Source organism: Anas platyrhynchos, chromosome 20, assembly GCF_047663525.1.
Source record: "Anas platyrhynchos isolate ZD024472 breed Pekin duck chromosome 20, IASCAAS_PekinDuck_T2T, whole genome shotgun sequence".
NCBI classification, from domain to species: Eukaryota; Metazoa; Chordata; class Aves; order Anseriformes; family Anatidae; genus Anas; species Anas platyrhynchos.
In genome coordinates, this window is record NC_092606.1 from 8,272,976 (window position 1) to 8,287,883 (window position 14,908).

The following is a 14,908-nucleotide window of genomic DNA, read 5'->3' on the forward strand; positions in this document are numbered from 1 at the left end:
CAGAAAGGGCTTGCCCAGACCGTTACAGCAGAGCAGAGCAGGACAGTTCCCCATAGAGGTGGACTTGTCAGTAGGAGGTTAAAGGTTGGACTGGATGATCTTAGAGCTCTTTTCCAGCCTGAGTGATTCTGTGATACCTGCTAGAGACTGGTAAAAGGAGCTGTATCATGAGGCAGTTATTTTTGGAGGGTAAGAAATATGTTTGGTTGGTTGGTTGGCATCAGGAAATTGTACAGGAGTTGTTGTTTAAAGATTTAATTAGATCACACCTGTCATGTTTTATCCTCCCTCCCATTCAATCATGAAAAAAAAAAAAAGCAAGACCCTCCATTTCCTCTTTCTTCCTTTATTTCAGTGGACATGAGAGTTATGATTTTATCTATGTTTTCCATGGCACAGGCAATCCCACCACCTTCACCCTGAGTTCATCATTAGCTGGCAGCATTGTGTACACGGGGACAGACTCAAGCCCAAAGTTTTGAGGGCTTCAGAGTCCTGAATCTTCAGTAGCTTTGGAAGCACCATTACTGTACCACCACAGAGCAGTAAGGCAGAGTTAGCTCTGAAGTTCATTTTCATCCAAGTACCTAATGAGTGCTGTTAACTGCTCTTATTCAGATCTGTTCTGTTGCAGCTGCCTGGAAAAATAGAAGAAAAAGTTATTAATTTTTTCTTTACACCATTTTTCTCCTCTGATAAGATCTATGGAAGAGGAAAAATAGAAGCTGACCGTGTTTATTCCTCTGGGGAGAAATATATTCAGCACCTGGGTTAAATGAGCAGATAGAAAATACTAACGGAGTCTGTGCAGCTTTGAGGGGCTGTACCAAATAAATAGAGAAAAAAATGTATTTGCTGTACACGATCATCATATTCTGTTCACCAAACCAACTGATGTGCAGGAAGAGAAGGGGATTTAAGCCAATTCATTACTTTAGTGCAGCTGGCAGAGCACCTGTCACCACCAGCACGAAGCCCCCATCAGGCTGAACCCACAAGAGAGCTGCTGCTCAGTGCAGACCGACACCGACACCGTTTCTGGCTGCAGAGGGAAGGGCAGCTCTATGCCAGCAGCTGCCAGGAGGGCTGCACGCAACCAGGTCCCGTTGTAGTTTGGTTTGGAGTGCTTCAGATTTACACAAGCCCCAGGCTTCCTCTCTGGGTAGAAGTGAGTGAGCAGAAGCAGCCAGCAGAGCTAAATTAAGCAGTAGTTTCCTACTCCAATGTAAGCTACTCCTGTTCTGCTTCTTTTTTTTAAAAAAATAGTGTTATGCTTGGTGTTCTTTAGCAAACTGACCTCAGCTTCATCCAGCATACCCTTTTCCTGGGAGGCTGGAGGAACCTGTCATGCTGCATCGGGAAGCTCGGTGCATGGACTATTTTTAGCTGTGCCAGTCCTGTCCCTGTACCACTCGCTGGGATCTTTCTAGCTTGATGTATTACTACTGCTCACCTTCCATGCATCTTCACCTTCAGTCCTTGTTTTCAGGTGCAGCATGCTAGGAGCCTTTTAAATCAAAGCGCTGAGTTTCAGTGGTAATGCATGTTGTTAATCTTGGGTGTCTTGTACAAAGTTAGTGATTTCACTATCAAAATAGCTCGAGTTCAGTTAAAACAGGACATGCTGTCTGGAAGCAAGCCTTAATTTGGCTGTTCTTACACCCGGCTCAGGACATAATAGGTTGAACTAAGGTTAAACGTAAAGCAGCCGTCTTTTAGGGCTGAGACGGAGGTAGAAATGCACCTGGCAGCTTGTTCAGTGTCACAGCAGAACCCTGTTACAAGCCCTGTTACAGCAGGGAACTCCAGCCCCTTCCTATTGCAGGTGAAAATTGCAACTGTCCTTTGTTACTGGAGGACAGCAATGGTTTGTGCATGTATATTCTGCACTGCTTGATTAAAAGCTCTGTGTTATGAAGGGTTTACAAGGTACATACTTGAACTGGAGTCTCCAGCCCGCTGGTTGTGCTGTTGGTAACATCTGGCAAAAAGGAGGTGCCTTGTTGGGACCAGTGTGTTACCGGCACAAATGTGGTGGAGAGCCAAGCTGAACAAGTGCTGTGCAGGAGCTAGGGCAGCAGGTTTGGCTTCTGCAGTCAACAAAATCCCAAGGGCAAGCAGAATACCCTTTGATTCATTTCAGGGCCAAAAATCTTTGCAAGAAGTCAGCGCCCACACGTGCAGCCCTGTTAGCACTGTGCGTTACTAGATGAAACCTGGTGCTTTCAATGGAGTTTGAGTGATTCAAAGTCCTCAAGGGAAATATAACAAAACCCCAGTGAAATGCAGCTATACATCCCTGCGTGGTGAAATACTGGTGAGACAAAGCTGTAGAGTCTGTGTAGAGTATGACTGACAAATAAATGGGGTAATTTGTGCTTTTTACGAGGTGTTTCCTGGTCCTCTGCTCCCTACCTGCTTGTTTTGCTGGCAGGCCAACTGCAAGCTGTGTTTCTGAGGGTGCTGACAGTATGCAGTGGTGGAAAATATGAGTGAGGTGCTCTGCAGCCTTGTGTCCGTTTCCCTCCTTTGTTTACGAAAATGTTAACATGTTTTGGCAAATGGCTTCGGCAAGGATTTACTTCATGCAACTGATCCCTACAGTAACAAGCTGGTGGATGAAGTGAGCGATGTCAAACGAACCTTCCTAATGTCCCTGCCCTTCTGAACCACAGCTGGTAAACCTGGAGGTGGTTATTGTGCAGGGAGAGAACTTTGCCTGTGCCTAAGCCCACTTCATGCTCCTTTGTTTTAGAGGTCTCTTTTAGCTGCAGCTACACTTGTCCTCTTTTAGGGATGAGAGAGACTACAGTGACCACACTACTTCTACCTTAGGCTTTTACTTTACCTGATGGACCTGAAGTTGTGTGCATCTGAAGATCAAGAAACCCAAAGAGGAAGGCTGCCCAAAGCTCTCCTGCTCCATAATGATTGAGTCAGTTCTCTGCAGGAATGCAGTGATAACGATGGTGTGAGCTAACGGTGTGTGCAAGTGACTTCCCCTGTTCGTTTATCAATTGATAAATTCACTGCCACATCTGAAAGTCACACAGGTGTGGAGCTGCAAATCAGGATGCTTCGCCTTGATTTTTCTCACACAGGTTGAGGCAGCAATGTTAGATTTGAATGCTACTGATGAGCTTCAGTAGCTGGATTTGCAGATTGCTGCACCTGGCTGGGCTGCTAATCATCACCGACACATGGCTGGCACGTGTGTCATTGGCTCTAAAGCTCTGATGCAAAGAGACTCTTTAATTACCTGCAGTATTTGGAAAAGAAATTTCATGTTATTCATAGATTTAAGGCCTTAAGGTCTGCCTTTCAGGGTGTCTGTCCATATAAACACTTCAGCACCTACCATTTCTGGTTGCAGTGTGTTCACGAGGCCTTCTGGAAATGCTCCTTGGCCTTGCAGTGCTTACAGGAGGGGCAGATGGCTGCTGCCCGAGCTTGGGTGCTCCCAGTGTTCATCAACAACCTCACCGAGACCTGGTGTTTGCCAGCTGAGTTTGTTCGGCTTTTGTAAGCGGGTCTGACCCTTCTTTCTGCTGAGGCCACTGACATCAGCCCTGCTGCCCAGTAAGCGCTCCCCAGGCAGCTTTCAGAAGCTGCTCATTGAACCCAGGTTTACCCCAGCACTGTCTGAGAAAACTCAGCCAGCGAGGACTCTGCTGAAGGGTGCCATTTGTGACTCCTACATTCGTATCCCCCCTGAAGCACTGCTTCAGCCAGACACTTAGAGCTCATCGCGGTGCTCCAGGAACACACAACTCTCTCCTGTGAGATGGAGGAAGGAGCCTTAGTCACCGGCAGGGCTGCTGCTACGTACAGCGATGTAGCTGCCCCTGTAGCCCCAGTACTCTTTACTGAATGAGCTCTTGTTAGTCAAATAATGAGTTATTTGCAGGCTAGAAGGACCCCACTGAAGCGTTTTATTGTTGGTTGTAAAAGTTAAGTGATGTTAAGTACAGCAGGCTGTAAAAATTAGGATGTTATTTCCTAATACGCTTCGCTGTTACAGAAGCCAGAGCCTGACTTGTTTAGATAACAAGAGAGCGAGGCCTTTTGGCAATCTACAGGATACTAAAATACGTGTGTTGTTTAGTTATGTATGAAACTGAACATTAAAGGGTGTCCGTAGCATTCACAAAAGTTTTATTTAAGCACAGCCTCTCTCTAGGAGTCTCGTGCACGATGGTGCCCCACACACCAGTCTGTAAGTGTGTTCTTCTTGACATCCCGTTACCTGCTTGAGGTTAAGGTCGTGGACCGAAATGATAAAGGTGTAGAGCTCAAACATTCAGTAGGCTGTATTTTATGGAAGTCAGTGGGACATACGTCCCCCCGTGCCTTCTCACAGCTTCACCCCACACTGCTGGAACAGCCAGAACTGCAGCTAGGAAGGGCGGCCTGGGTTTTGTTCGTGCTGGCACAGGGTGGAGCAAAGCATTCAAGGACTGGATTTGAGCAGCAAAGCCTCTCTCAAAGGCTTTGGAAGGCCCAGATTGTGCCAGAAACTGTGCAGCAGTGTAGAGCTGTACTCTGCCACTACAAACCGTAAGCTCCGGCATCTGTTGGACTGGTGAGCAGCTACACTGACGGACCCAGCACTTGGAGAACCATCTCTGCACAGCTCCTGAAACTGAAACTAGTGTATAGCTGACCTGTAAGGGTTCTGGTGACTCATCTGTTATCTTAAATTCATCTTCTTTTTCTTATGCAATTCTCTCACCAGCTGAGGTGCTGTGAAATTAGATGCATTTTACACAGTATAAATATTTAACAGCCCTAAAGCATGTAGTTTAATATTAAACAGACAGTCATATAAATGCTTCAGAATTATAGATGCTGTCACATTACATGGAAATGGTTTGATAGCATCTAGGAGAAGTATTTGGGTTTGACAGGGGAGGAAATGATGGGGTCAGAAGGAGTTGGTCTCATTTTTAACTGCTAGAGGAGCCCATAAAAACAATCAAAAAGAGTTGTACAGCTTCTGTTCTTGAAAGGCAATTTGGGCAAGTTTCCTCCCCCTCAGGAAATAACAGAGTGGTTCCCACCCTGCTCTCTTCAAGGAATGAAAACATTCACAATCTTGAGAAAACAATGCAGAGAAAATAGAACAATTTGGGAACCACTCTTTAGTCAGCAGATATCCCCAAATCGGAAGCGATAACCTATTCAGTGTGGGATTATCATTATCAGAAAGACAAGTGGGACTTAAATAAGGATTTATAGGCTCTTGAGTCTTGTTAGCTTAAGCCCATGCAAGACATTTTACCACCTAAGAGAATCTAAAATTTATTATGAGCATTTTTGCTTAAAAAAATAAATTCAGAGCTGACCTGCTGCCACCCGTCAGCTGGGCTTTGTTGAAACCCAGCTGTGCTCAAGTCAGTGACCATTGTCTACAGCACAGTGATTGAGAACAAAGGCTGCCCTGAAATTTGGGAGACTACTTCAGTTCTCTCTTCTGCCTACGAGCTTCCTGTGTGATTCCTGAAAGTCCGTTCTGTCCCCAGCAGGTTCTCAAAGTCATGTGGGGTCTAATCTCCTGTGAAATCTTCTCAGTGCATTTCAGGAACAGCCCCCCTAGGCCTCCGTTCCCTTCTGTAAAAGAAAGATAAAGCAGAAGTTGAGAGAACTGCATTAAAATAGAGCAGACGAGGCATTCTCATGACTTCAAGGTAGCAGAAGTACTTATGCGGGGTGTACTTTTTATTCCGTAGGAGGCTGAAACATGCGTGATACAAGAAGCAGAGCCTGGTGTGCTCACCTGTCAGCAATGCAGGGGGGGTCTCTACACGAGAGATGGTGTAGTGTCAAAACAAATGTCTTCTGTGTATATTCTGTATCTTGTAAAAATGTGGAAGGGGTACCCCGGTAAGGGACATTGCTTTCCAACAACATTACTGAGCAGCCAAACAGCTGGAGTTTTAGTATTCTACGATAGCTGCATAAAATAGCATGGTTTACTTCCTGCTTCTAGCACTGCCTCGAGCATCACAAGGTGATGTTTCAGCTCTCTGATGTATTCTGATAATGAAAGCATAGTTAAAATGTTCAATAGACTGTCCAGTGCAACAGGGCTACAAAGAATGGTAATTCTACAAAGAAGCTCAGGGCAGCTCCTGCATCAAAACCACCTCAGTCCAGAGCCTTCACATGCAGAAAAGGCAGAGAAGCTTCTTTGCGTCTTGGAGAAAACTTCCTGCGAGGTTGGGGCAATGTTCTCCAGGCTGAGCTGGGCCAATTTCTGCTGCAGATATTTCTTGGAAGTTGACCTCTAACCACTGGTTCATTTTCATCCCGGAACAGGTCTTAACCCAGCACCATCCCCTTTCAGCATCAAAGGGTGTCTAAGGCCAGGTGTGAAGTCTGGGGAGCCACAGAAGAGTTTTAATGAATCCGCATTTTCCAAAGGAAAATGATGCTTCACTGCGTTCTTACCTGGTAGGCACTCAGGCAGATACTTTCTGTGATCTTGCCTGTAAACCTGCCCAGGTTTTTCACTGATTCAGACAGAAGTGGTGCTTTTGCATGTGATTGCAAAATCCTGCTGCAATCCTTTCAGGTACACAATACCAGTTTTAGTTTGTTATTCTAAGTTAGCAGCCAAGTGGTATGAGAAGACTCCTACTTTGTGACTCATTTGTTCTCCTCTTGGCCAAGTACAGCTAGAGTGCATTTGGGTGAAGCACTCAAACGTGGCTCCGTAAAGCCAGACCCTTAAGTGAAGTCGGGGTTTTCCAGCACGGTTATCCAGAACCTGGCAGTTCCACTGATGTCAGTGACCACCCAAGACAGAAAGCAAGTCCCAGGTTTATTGCAGTCCGGGGGTGACTTGTCCTTTCTACAGTCCACATTAGGGCCCTGCTGGGCTTAACATTATCAAAGGAGATGATTGTTCCTGTCCCTCAGTAACCACAAGCTGGGAAGGCATGAGTGGTGTTTAAAAAGCCAGAGAGGAGGGGACATCTGCAGCTGCAGGAGAGCTGGTGGCAGCTCCAGCTCAAAGCTGCTGCTGAGGAAGGCTGAACTGCACAGGGTGTGTACTGCAACAAGAAGGAGCAGGTCTACGGGATAAACCTTGTGAAACTACAACTGCTTTTTTCCCTGGGTACCTCACACAGCAAACAGGATCCGTCCCCCTCGCTGCCCTCAGTAGCAGGAGGCAACAGCTTCTCCCTGGCGATGCTGCAGTCCTCGCCGGACCCCATCAATCACTTGGGAGCAGTTGTCTGGAACAGCAGCAGGTCTCCAGGAGCTGAAAATTGAAAGGCAGCTTTCTTTTTAATTTAATTTTTATCAGTGGTGACTGTTTACATTTATGCTGTCAACTCTGAAGGACACCATCCAACAGGCATTGTATGCACAGCCTTGTCACTGGCTTCGGGAAACAATTGCTACGTCTGAATGCCTCCGGGGCCTTCCCAAGTCCTTGTCAATTAGTGTCAGCAATATTACTTGGCGTGTTCCAGCAATTGTCAGAACTGCTATCAGACACCACTGTGAAAGGGTTTCAGCTTTAATAACTGTCCTGCCCTGTAGCATAACGTGCTATCTCTTTAGAAACTGTTAAGCAGTGGGAACCTGGATTTAAGAGGCTGGTATGTTTTTGGAAGTCTGCTCCTTGGCCAGCTGCAGCTCTCTCATGTCGCTTTTGTTCTCCTTCCCCCAGGGTGAATCACCTCGTGATGCCACCAGCCTCCGTCAAAGTCTGAGACGGTGAGTGACCCCAACCAGCAACTGCTTTCAGCTACCCATCCTCTCCAAACCCCTACCAACTCATTTCTTTCCATATCACTTGGAAACTGGGTAACTTTTGATAGCCACGATCTGCACCTTTGCTACCTTGGACCCAAATCAGAGCAAAGCAGGAACACAAAAACCAGGGGTCAAAACTCAAGTGTCCTTTGTTGCACTGAGGTATTTCTAGAAGCCTTGTGCTCCCCTCTTGGAGCAGGTAAGGCCATGCACCCCCTATCAACTTGAACACCCAGAGGTGTGATTGTCCGAAGCCAGAATTTAGCCTTTGCCTGAATATATCTTGCATTCCCAAAACTTGCTGCTGCTTTGCTTTTGGTCTAACATCTGCTCACTATCACATGGCCATTTCTAGCAGATTCCAAATCCAAACATTTCTGCTGAAAAATGCTTTCTGGCAGTACGAGAACGCCCGTGTGGCTGCTAGGACTGTCCCCACTGCAACCCTCGATCAAGGGTGATGGCTCTGAGACCTTGGCAGGGAGCCAGCGGGACAGTCCCACTCCCACTCCCACTCCCTCTCCTCCCTTGTGTTCAGGCTGTTCTTATCGCTCACCGGCAGTCACAGCACCGCAGCTCAGAGCTGCAACAATTGATAAACACTTCCCAGCATTTTACTGTAGCCAAAATTAATTACAGCAAGATTTGTTTTTTGAAGAGGAGATTTCTTTTCTATGAATTAAATGCATTGAAAGACTAATCATAAAATCAGAACTCGGTAACACACATAAGAAGGGCCTTTTGGGGAAAACGATTTATTACAATCTCTAGTATAGCAGATGTGTTATTTCCACAGAGGGGAGGATGTTTTGGTAGAGGCTGAGGATAAAGTAGGCCTGCCTGTACCTTGCAGTCTCTGGGCTGGATGTGTAATCATACGCTGTCATTTAGCAGCAGCTTTTAGACAAAGGTTTTTTTAAAAAAACACAAAAGACTCAAAAATTGGGGAGCAAGTATGAGTTGGTGTTGCTGCAACTTGCCTTACAGAACTGAACACTTGGGTCCTGTGCACACTTTTTTTTTTCATTGTACTTTTTTTTTTCTCTTTTGGTCCAGTTTTATACAAGTTGAGAGAAACCAGGCTATCCTTATAGGGAATTTTTCCATAACCCAGCAGTCACTGGTTTTTAAGGTCAGGGACAATTTCCTGCACAATATGGGGCACAGAACCTCTCGCAGGAAATCCTGCAGCGAGAGAGCTGGTTATCCTTTCCATATAAGCTAGGAAAGCAGCCGGCTGCTTCAATAATCCACAGCATGCACAAGTGGAATCTCACCAGTCAGGAGAGATGCTGATGCTGCCCTTTAAAGCCAGTGCACACCACCAGCGTTGGGCTGAAGGCAGCGCCTGCTCCACTTTGCCAGCAGCAGGACCGGCAGCGGGGCTCCACGCTGGGGATGTGCATGCAGGGCTGCCCCCACCCCTAACCGGGCTCTCCAGGGGGAGCAGTTTTGAAAATGACAATTTTAGGTGAGAGGCGGGCTCTTCTTGGATGAACTGTAGGGGTTAAAAGCAGCCTAGCAAAACTCAGCCCTGCTCTCCTCTGTGCCACTGCAACCCACAGCACAGCTGTACCTGTAACACCGAGGTGAACGGGACACAGCTGACACCCTTAATTACTACAGGCAGGAGTGTAAATCTGGGACAGTTTGCCTGGATCACAGCATCTTTGTGCTTCATTACCAAGCACTGCTCACAATGAGCCCACTAACCACCTTTTCTCTTGTTTGTAGTTGCCAGTGAAGGAAACCACATGTGGACTCCTGCTTCCACCACCACAATCTCCAGCTCGAAGCCCTTCCATACTGGAACCGGCGGCTCCTTCAGCTCCACACCGCCCCGGGAGGGTTCTCCAGCACCAAACCCATCGCAGCGCTCCACCTGCGGGGCCGGGCAGCAGGAGATGAGCAGGGCAGCCTGGAACAGACGCTGCTGGAGCGTAAGGACATTCCCAGGTTCCTCTGAGCATCGCAAGCAACTCTCCACCGGCCCCACAACCCAAGTGAGTGACTGTAGATTGTGTACATGGTTTTAGTTGTAGCCGATGAAGTCCACATCGTTTATAGGACAAGCTCCGTCCTAGCGAATGCTGCTGTTCTGCCAGCACTCCCGCACCCAGAGACTGCACTAGTTTGGGGACCTGTTCTGTACATCACCTTTTCTTTAACACTGAAGGCTCAATTCAGATTATTATTTTTTATTTAAATACGTCGTAAGATGCTTTATCTCTGCTGAAGACATATATATAAATATATATATTTAGATAAACAGTTTTTATTTAAACGTTTGAGATCTGGAGCTGCCTGTGCAACCCTACCAGCCATGAATACGTCCACAACTCTCCTCATCTCAGTGCCCTGCTGTCAGGCCCTGGGAGGGCACCACAGGAAGAGTCCCAGGGGCTGGATGACTGCCTGTCACCCGAGGCTGAGCAATGGGACAGAGGAGAGCGTTTCACTGCACTGGGTATGCTGGCGGTTGTTACAGAAAGGCCCAGAACTTTTGACAGAAATACCTAGGGGCTCCAGATTTTGCTCAATATACTAAATTCAGCCTTGCCGAGGAGATTCACAGGTTTTTAAAATACCAAAATCCAGCTGGCTGAATTGCTTTACCTAGGGCCTGGTAGTGCAATACTGCTGTGCCAGTGACACCACGCTTTGTTTACACGCATATCACGGGATGTGCATTGTCCGTGCTAATTCTCCCTTGTCAGTATTTTCAAAGCAGGTGGCTGATACTCTACAGTAGCTGTTCCCTTTGGAACGATGGTTAGGTAAATGCATGTCCATCCCCAAGCACACTCCCAGCCTGCTCTTACTGGGGTGTCAGTTAATCATTTATCTTTATAAAGATGTACTTGAGATCTTTAATATACAAGGCCAGTGTCTGAACAAATGCAGAAGAGTGTGTCTGTAAAGCAGTCAAGAGTGCCATTCCCCAAGAGTCTTATGTCCTGCACAAGCCAAATTTATGCTGTGTCAGCTTGATGCTGCAAGAGTGTGGGGAAGGAGGGAGAGCACAGGCACTGGAGAAAAAGTCAGGCTTCCAGAGAAAGGGCATTCTTCCATGAGCTCCCCACTCCCTTGCAATGTTCAGATGTTTGCCATAGTTTAGACTCTCTCCAGTTTAGTGCACACCTTGAGAAGGTGACTGAACCTCGCTCTTGTGCTCATGTTTCATAAGTAGCTGTGGCTGGGCTGCAAGTAAGACTAAATCAGCAAAGGAAATGCAACGCTGGGACTGGAACCAATTTAAGTCTGGAAGTTGGCTGTCCTGATTCTGGTGTACATTTGTTCAGGGAAGGTGCTGTTAGTAAAGGTGGGTTTTTACCTCTCATTCACTTGCTGGATGTACTGTGAGCTGCAGTACGCCGTTACTGTAAATACAGTCAGTAACTCCAGTTACCAGCAAACTGGTCAGCACTCACTGCGTAGCCAGTCTCTGCCCAGGCAGATGTGTTTTGAGGGTGACTCCTATAACAACGTGAGCATTTCCTCCTCCCGAGCCTCCACAGGACTATTCTGCAGAGGCTAGCCTGTCACCTCAAATACTTTTACAACGGCTCTAAGATTTGGTTAAGCAACTAGTGCCAGAAATTTTCCTCGAGTGCTTGGGCATCCTCTGGAAAACAGCAAGTGGGTGCTAGAAATAATAAAGCAAAACAAATCCAAAACAATGCTTCATTTCCCACCTCGTGCCACTATTTACGTTTGTAGGGGAAATACCAGTGCTGTAGTCTAGGAGCCAAATTTTTGGCTTTAAAGGCACATGAATTTCTGATTCCCATTAAGAAATTCCTTGTTAAGCTGGCTAAAAAGAAACAAAAAGCAACCAAACAATTAGTCATTTCATCTCAGAGACCAAAGAAGATTTGCTGTATTTCCCAAATTGCTTTTCTGATAGGCTCTCTCTGCTGTAGCATTTACTGTCAACAAAATGAAGCATTAATGCAAAAGTTCAGAAGTTAGAAATTATCCTTAAATGTAATTCTCAGGCGTCAATAATGAAAAGGGAACTTAACTGTGTTGTAGTTTCACCAGCTCTCCTTGTCTGTGACAAACCCCAGTCCTTGTTGGAGAAGCTCTGCACTGTTACAGGAGGCCAGCTTTATCTTCTGTGAATATGAAGGAAATTGCTGTGGCTTTCTTTATAACAAGGATAAGGGGATGGGAGTAAACAAGGGAGTGAGAAGTGAGTCCTACCTGCAGCAGTTCCATGCCAAGGGACCCCTGAATCCCTGCTCCCACATGTTCCAGGCTAAGAGAGGGGAGCCAAAGCAGCAGCAATGACAGCTCAGGAGAGATGAACAGGAGAAGGGACAGAAAATCTGGCTGCTGCCCCTTTCCATATTCATGGCTCCGTATTCAAATGGCTAGAAGCTGAAAGGTTGGATTTCTTGTTGAGTGTGTCTTGTTTTAGCTGTGTGTTTGTATTCCAAACTGGAAGAATTACTCAGTGAGAGCTTCTAGAACGTTACTCTGTCTGTCAGAGGGAAACCAGCTCACTTGGATCAAGGGTCTGCAGACCCTTGGGGAAAGTCACTACCTGGGCCTCAGTTCCTGTACGTGCAGAGCTGAGACACTTGCTGCTGAAATGAAGTGCTGTTGTGTTTCTGTACTATAGTGGAGGTCAGAAGCTCCCCATTATTAAAATACAGCTGACCATATCATATCGTACTGGTGCTGAATTCTGGACTTTAGCATGCAGGATTGTGCTGGTTTCCATTATAGCTCTGTGTGCAACAATTTTAGGTAGGTATAGATGTAGTCAGGCCCAGAAGCTGTTAGGACCATTTGGCTGTTGACCTCATAAAGCAGTGTACAAGTGGAACCATTTTTGGTATACACATAGGAAGTGTTTCTGGAATGAGAACAGACGTCTAGGCTGGATACGTACTACTTATAGCAAAGCTGAATAACAACCCTTATGAAAATTAGTATCTCTGTTTTTATAAAGAAAGGCTGGTAATAGGAAAAGATAATTAGTCTTTAATAAAGAATACGCATATTTTAGTATCCATCACAACCAACGATGCAAGATTTCAGCCCATCACTTAAATAAATAGTTGTTCAGACCATCAAGGTTACATTTGCAATTCAAAACTTCCACAAAAAATTAAATGGTCGCAGTAAGGACAGAAACACCTGCAAAGCCTCTGGTTTCCTGCACACAAATTGACTTCATGTGAATGTCTGAAAATGAGCATGCACAAAAAGCAGCCCTTGAACGCATTTGAAAACATAGGGGAAAATACTACACCAAAAGGGAGCAAGCACCCCATCCCTCATGCCCTCCCATGCATGTATCCATCTCAGGCGAGGGAGCCAAGCGAGGGGAGAGGGTTCAGGTTTTGGGCTGGTGCTGCTGCACCTTACCCCACTCCTTAGGCTGTGGCCAGGCCCTCCACAGTGCTCTGCCCTTGCTCCCCACCTCTCTCCCTGCAGGGCTGCAGCAAGGCACAGTGCAGGCTCCTTCCACCCTCCCTGTGCTCCCTGGGACCCAGAGGGTTCGATGCAGCCTTGCTGCACACATCAGGGTCTGTGCCTGCCTGTGCAGGGTGTGGGGTGTCCAAGGGTGTGCAGGGTGTAGGGACAGTCCAGGATGCCCCTCAGTCAATCACCAGGGCTTTCTTCTGCTCCACTTCATGAACAGTTTGTTGTGTTTTTTTTTAAGCAAGCGTTAACTCCCTCCGCAGCTAATAGTGCATTTGCACCAGTGTACCACTGTGAAGCAGCCAGGCTGCTCGTACACAGCAAGAGGAACAGAGGTAACGGGAACTGCACAGAGGCAAGAAAATTACCCAAAAAGCAGCAAGCTGCCAGCCCGAGTAACTACACTGCCTCCTGCTGCCACCACTTACGATCTGGGTGAACCCAAGAGCCTCTCACCTTTTACAGACTAGCTAAGAGAGAACCTCAGGGTGCCATAACCCTACTAGATGAATGGATGTACTCTGGAAAGCAGAGTTCCTCTCTGCACCTTCTGTCCTAATTGTTTGTTTTCTTCTCTGTTTGCTTTATTGTTTGGTAAACCAGCACTTACAATCACTTTTACTATGTGATGTATGGGAGTAGAATAGTATATTTTCTTGTTATACAAGGGAGGAGTATAAAATAGTTTTCTGATTTCTTTCAGAAGCAAATGACTATTTTATTTTTTAAGAGCAACTGATTGTGAATCTCAGAGTATAAAAAAGAGAAATAAGCCAAATATATACCTTTATGTAAATTAAGAAATAAAAGTATTTAAAACATACCTCCCGGCTCCCTTTCCTATGTCACCACTTGCTCTGGTTGTTCCCTCCCATGGCTGCTGCCCGTGGGGCTGGTCCCTGGGACGAGGCTGCCCCAAGCCCCACAGCTCCTGCCACAAACACTGACACGGCCCCAACGAGCCCACAGTGTCCGGGCTGGCCACCAGCTGCCTGGGGCTGGTGTAAGAGCAACACCACTGGCAGGGGCAGGGGGAGCAGGGGGTGGGGGTGGCAGCCTCCTCTTCCCTGGGTCGGCCGCCTGGGTCCAAGGCCTAGCAAGTGTCCAGGCCAGGAGGCCTGCCCCGCTGCAAGCAAAGGGTTTGTCTGTCTAAAAAAACAACCCTGATCACCTTGTGGCACTGCATCTCAGGGCTTTCAGCCTAATCGTACTGTGGAAGTGACTTAAGCACGGTTTCATAGGTTTTGATGTTCCAGCAGCTCAGTTTGAAGCTCCACTACTTCAGCATCCATCAGCCAACAACTACTGCCACGGCCGTACTGTTCCCTTTTCTGGATCACAGACATCCACGTGCCCGTACCCACACCCCACACAGCCACCCGGACACTCGGTCACTCTTCCAGCCCCAGTAGCTGTCCCTGTTGATAAATCTTCCCCACGCTGGTCCCCTCGAGATCCCACCAAGGCCATCTGCAGTCCGACACAGCCTCACAGCACGAGCTTGCAGAGCACCTTCTCTGACCACCCTCAACACACGTCGACACCAGAGCAGGGCATCACCTTGGGAAGACCAAGCGGGCTGTACAAGCTGCTGCCGTTGATGCTGGAGGTGTCTGAGCTCGTTGCTGGTGGTCATTTACATTTGTACAGAGATCCCAACTGCCTGGCAACCTCTCTTTCACTTCCAATCAACTCCAACACACTT

General features: G+C 47.0%; 1 protein-coding gene across 3 annotated transcripts in view; it reads left to right on the forward strand.

Annotated features, from left to right (window-relative positions):
• LOC101791126 (sphingosine-1-phosphate transporter SPNS2) overlaps window positions 1-14,026 on the forward strand; it is a 135,321-nt gene extending 121,295 nt beyond the window's left edge. For all 3 annotated transcript variants that reach the window (XR_003492749.3, XR_005260377.2, XM_027445956.3), the window contains 2 exons: window positions 7,682-7,728; window positions 9,502-14,026. Coding sequence is in view for 1 of the 3 variants with exons in the window: in XM_027445956.3 (XP_027301757.3) it covers window positions 7,682-7,724 (43 nt within the window). In the remaining 2 variants the exon portion in view is untranslated. The remainder of the gene's footprint in view (window positions 1-7,681; window positions 7,729-9,501) is intronic.
• The last annotated feature ends 882 nt before the right edge of the window (window positions 14,027-14,908 follow it).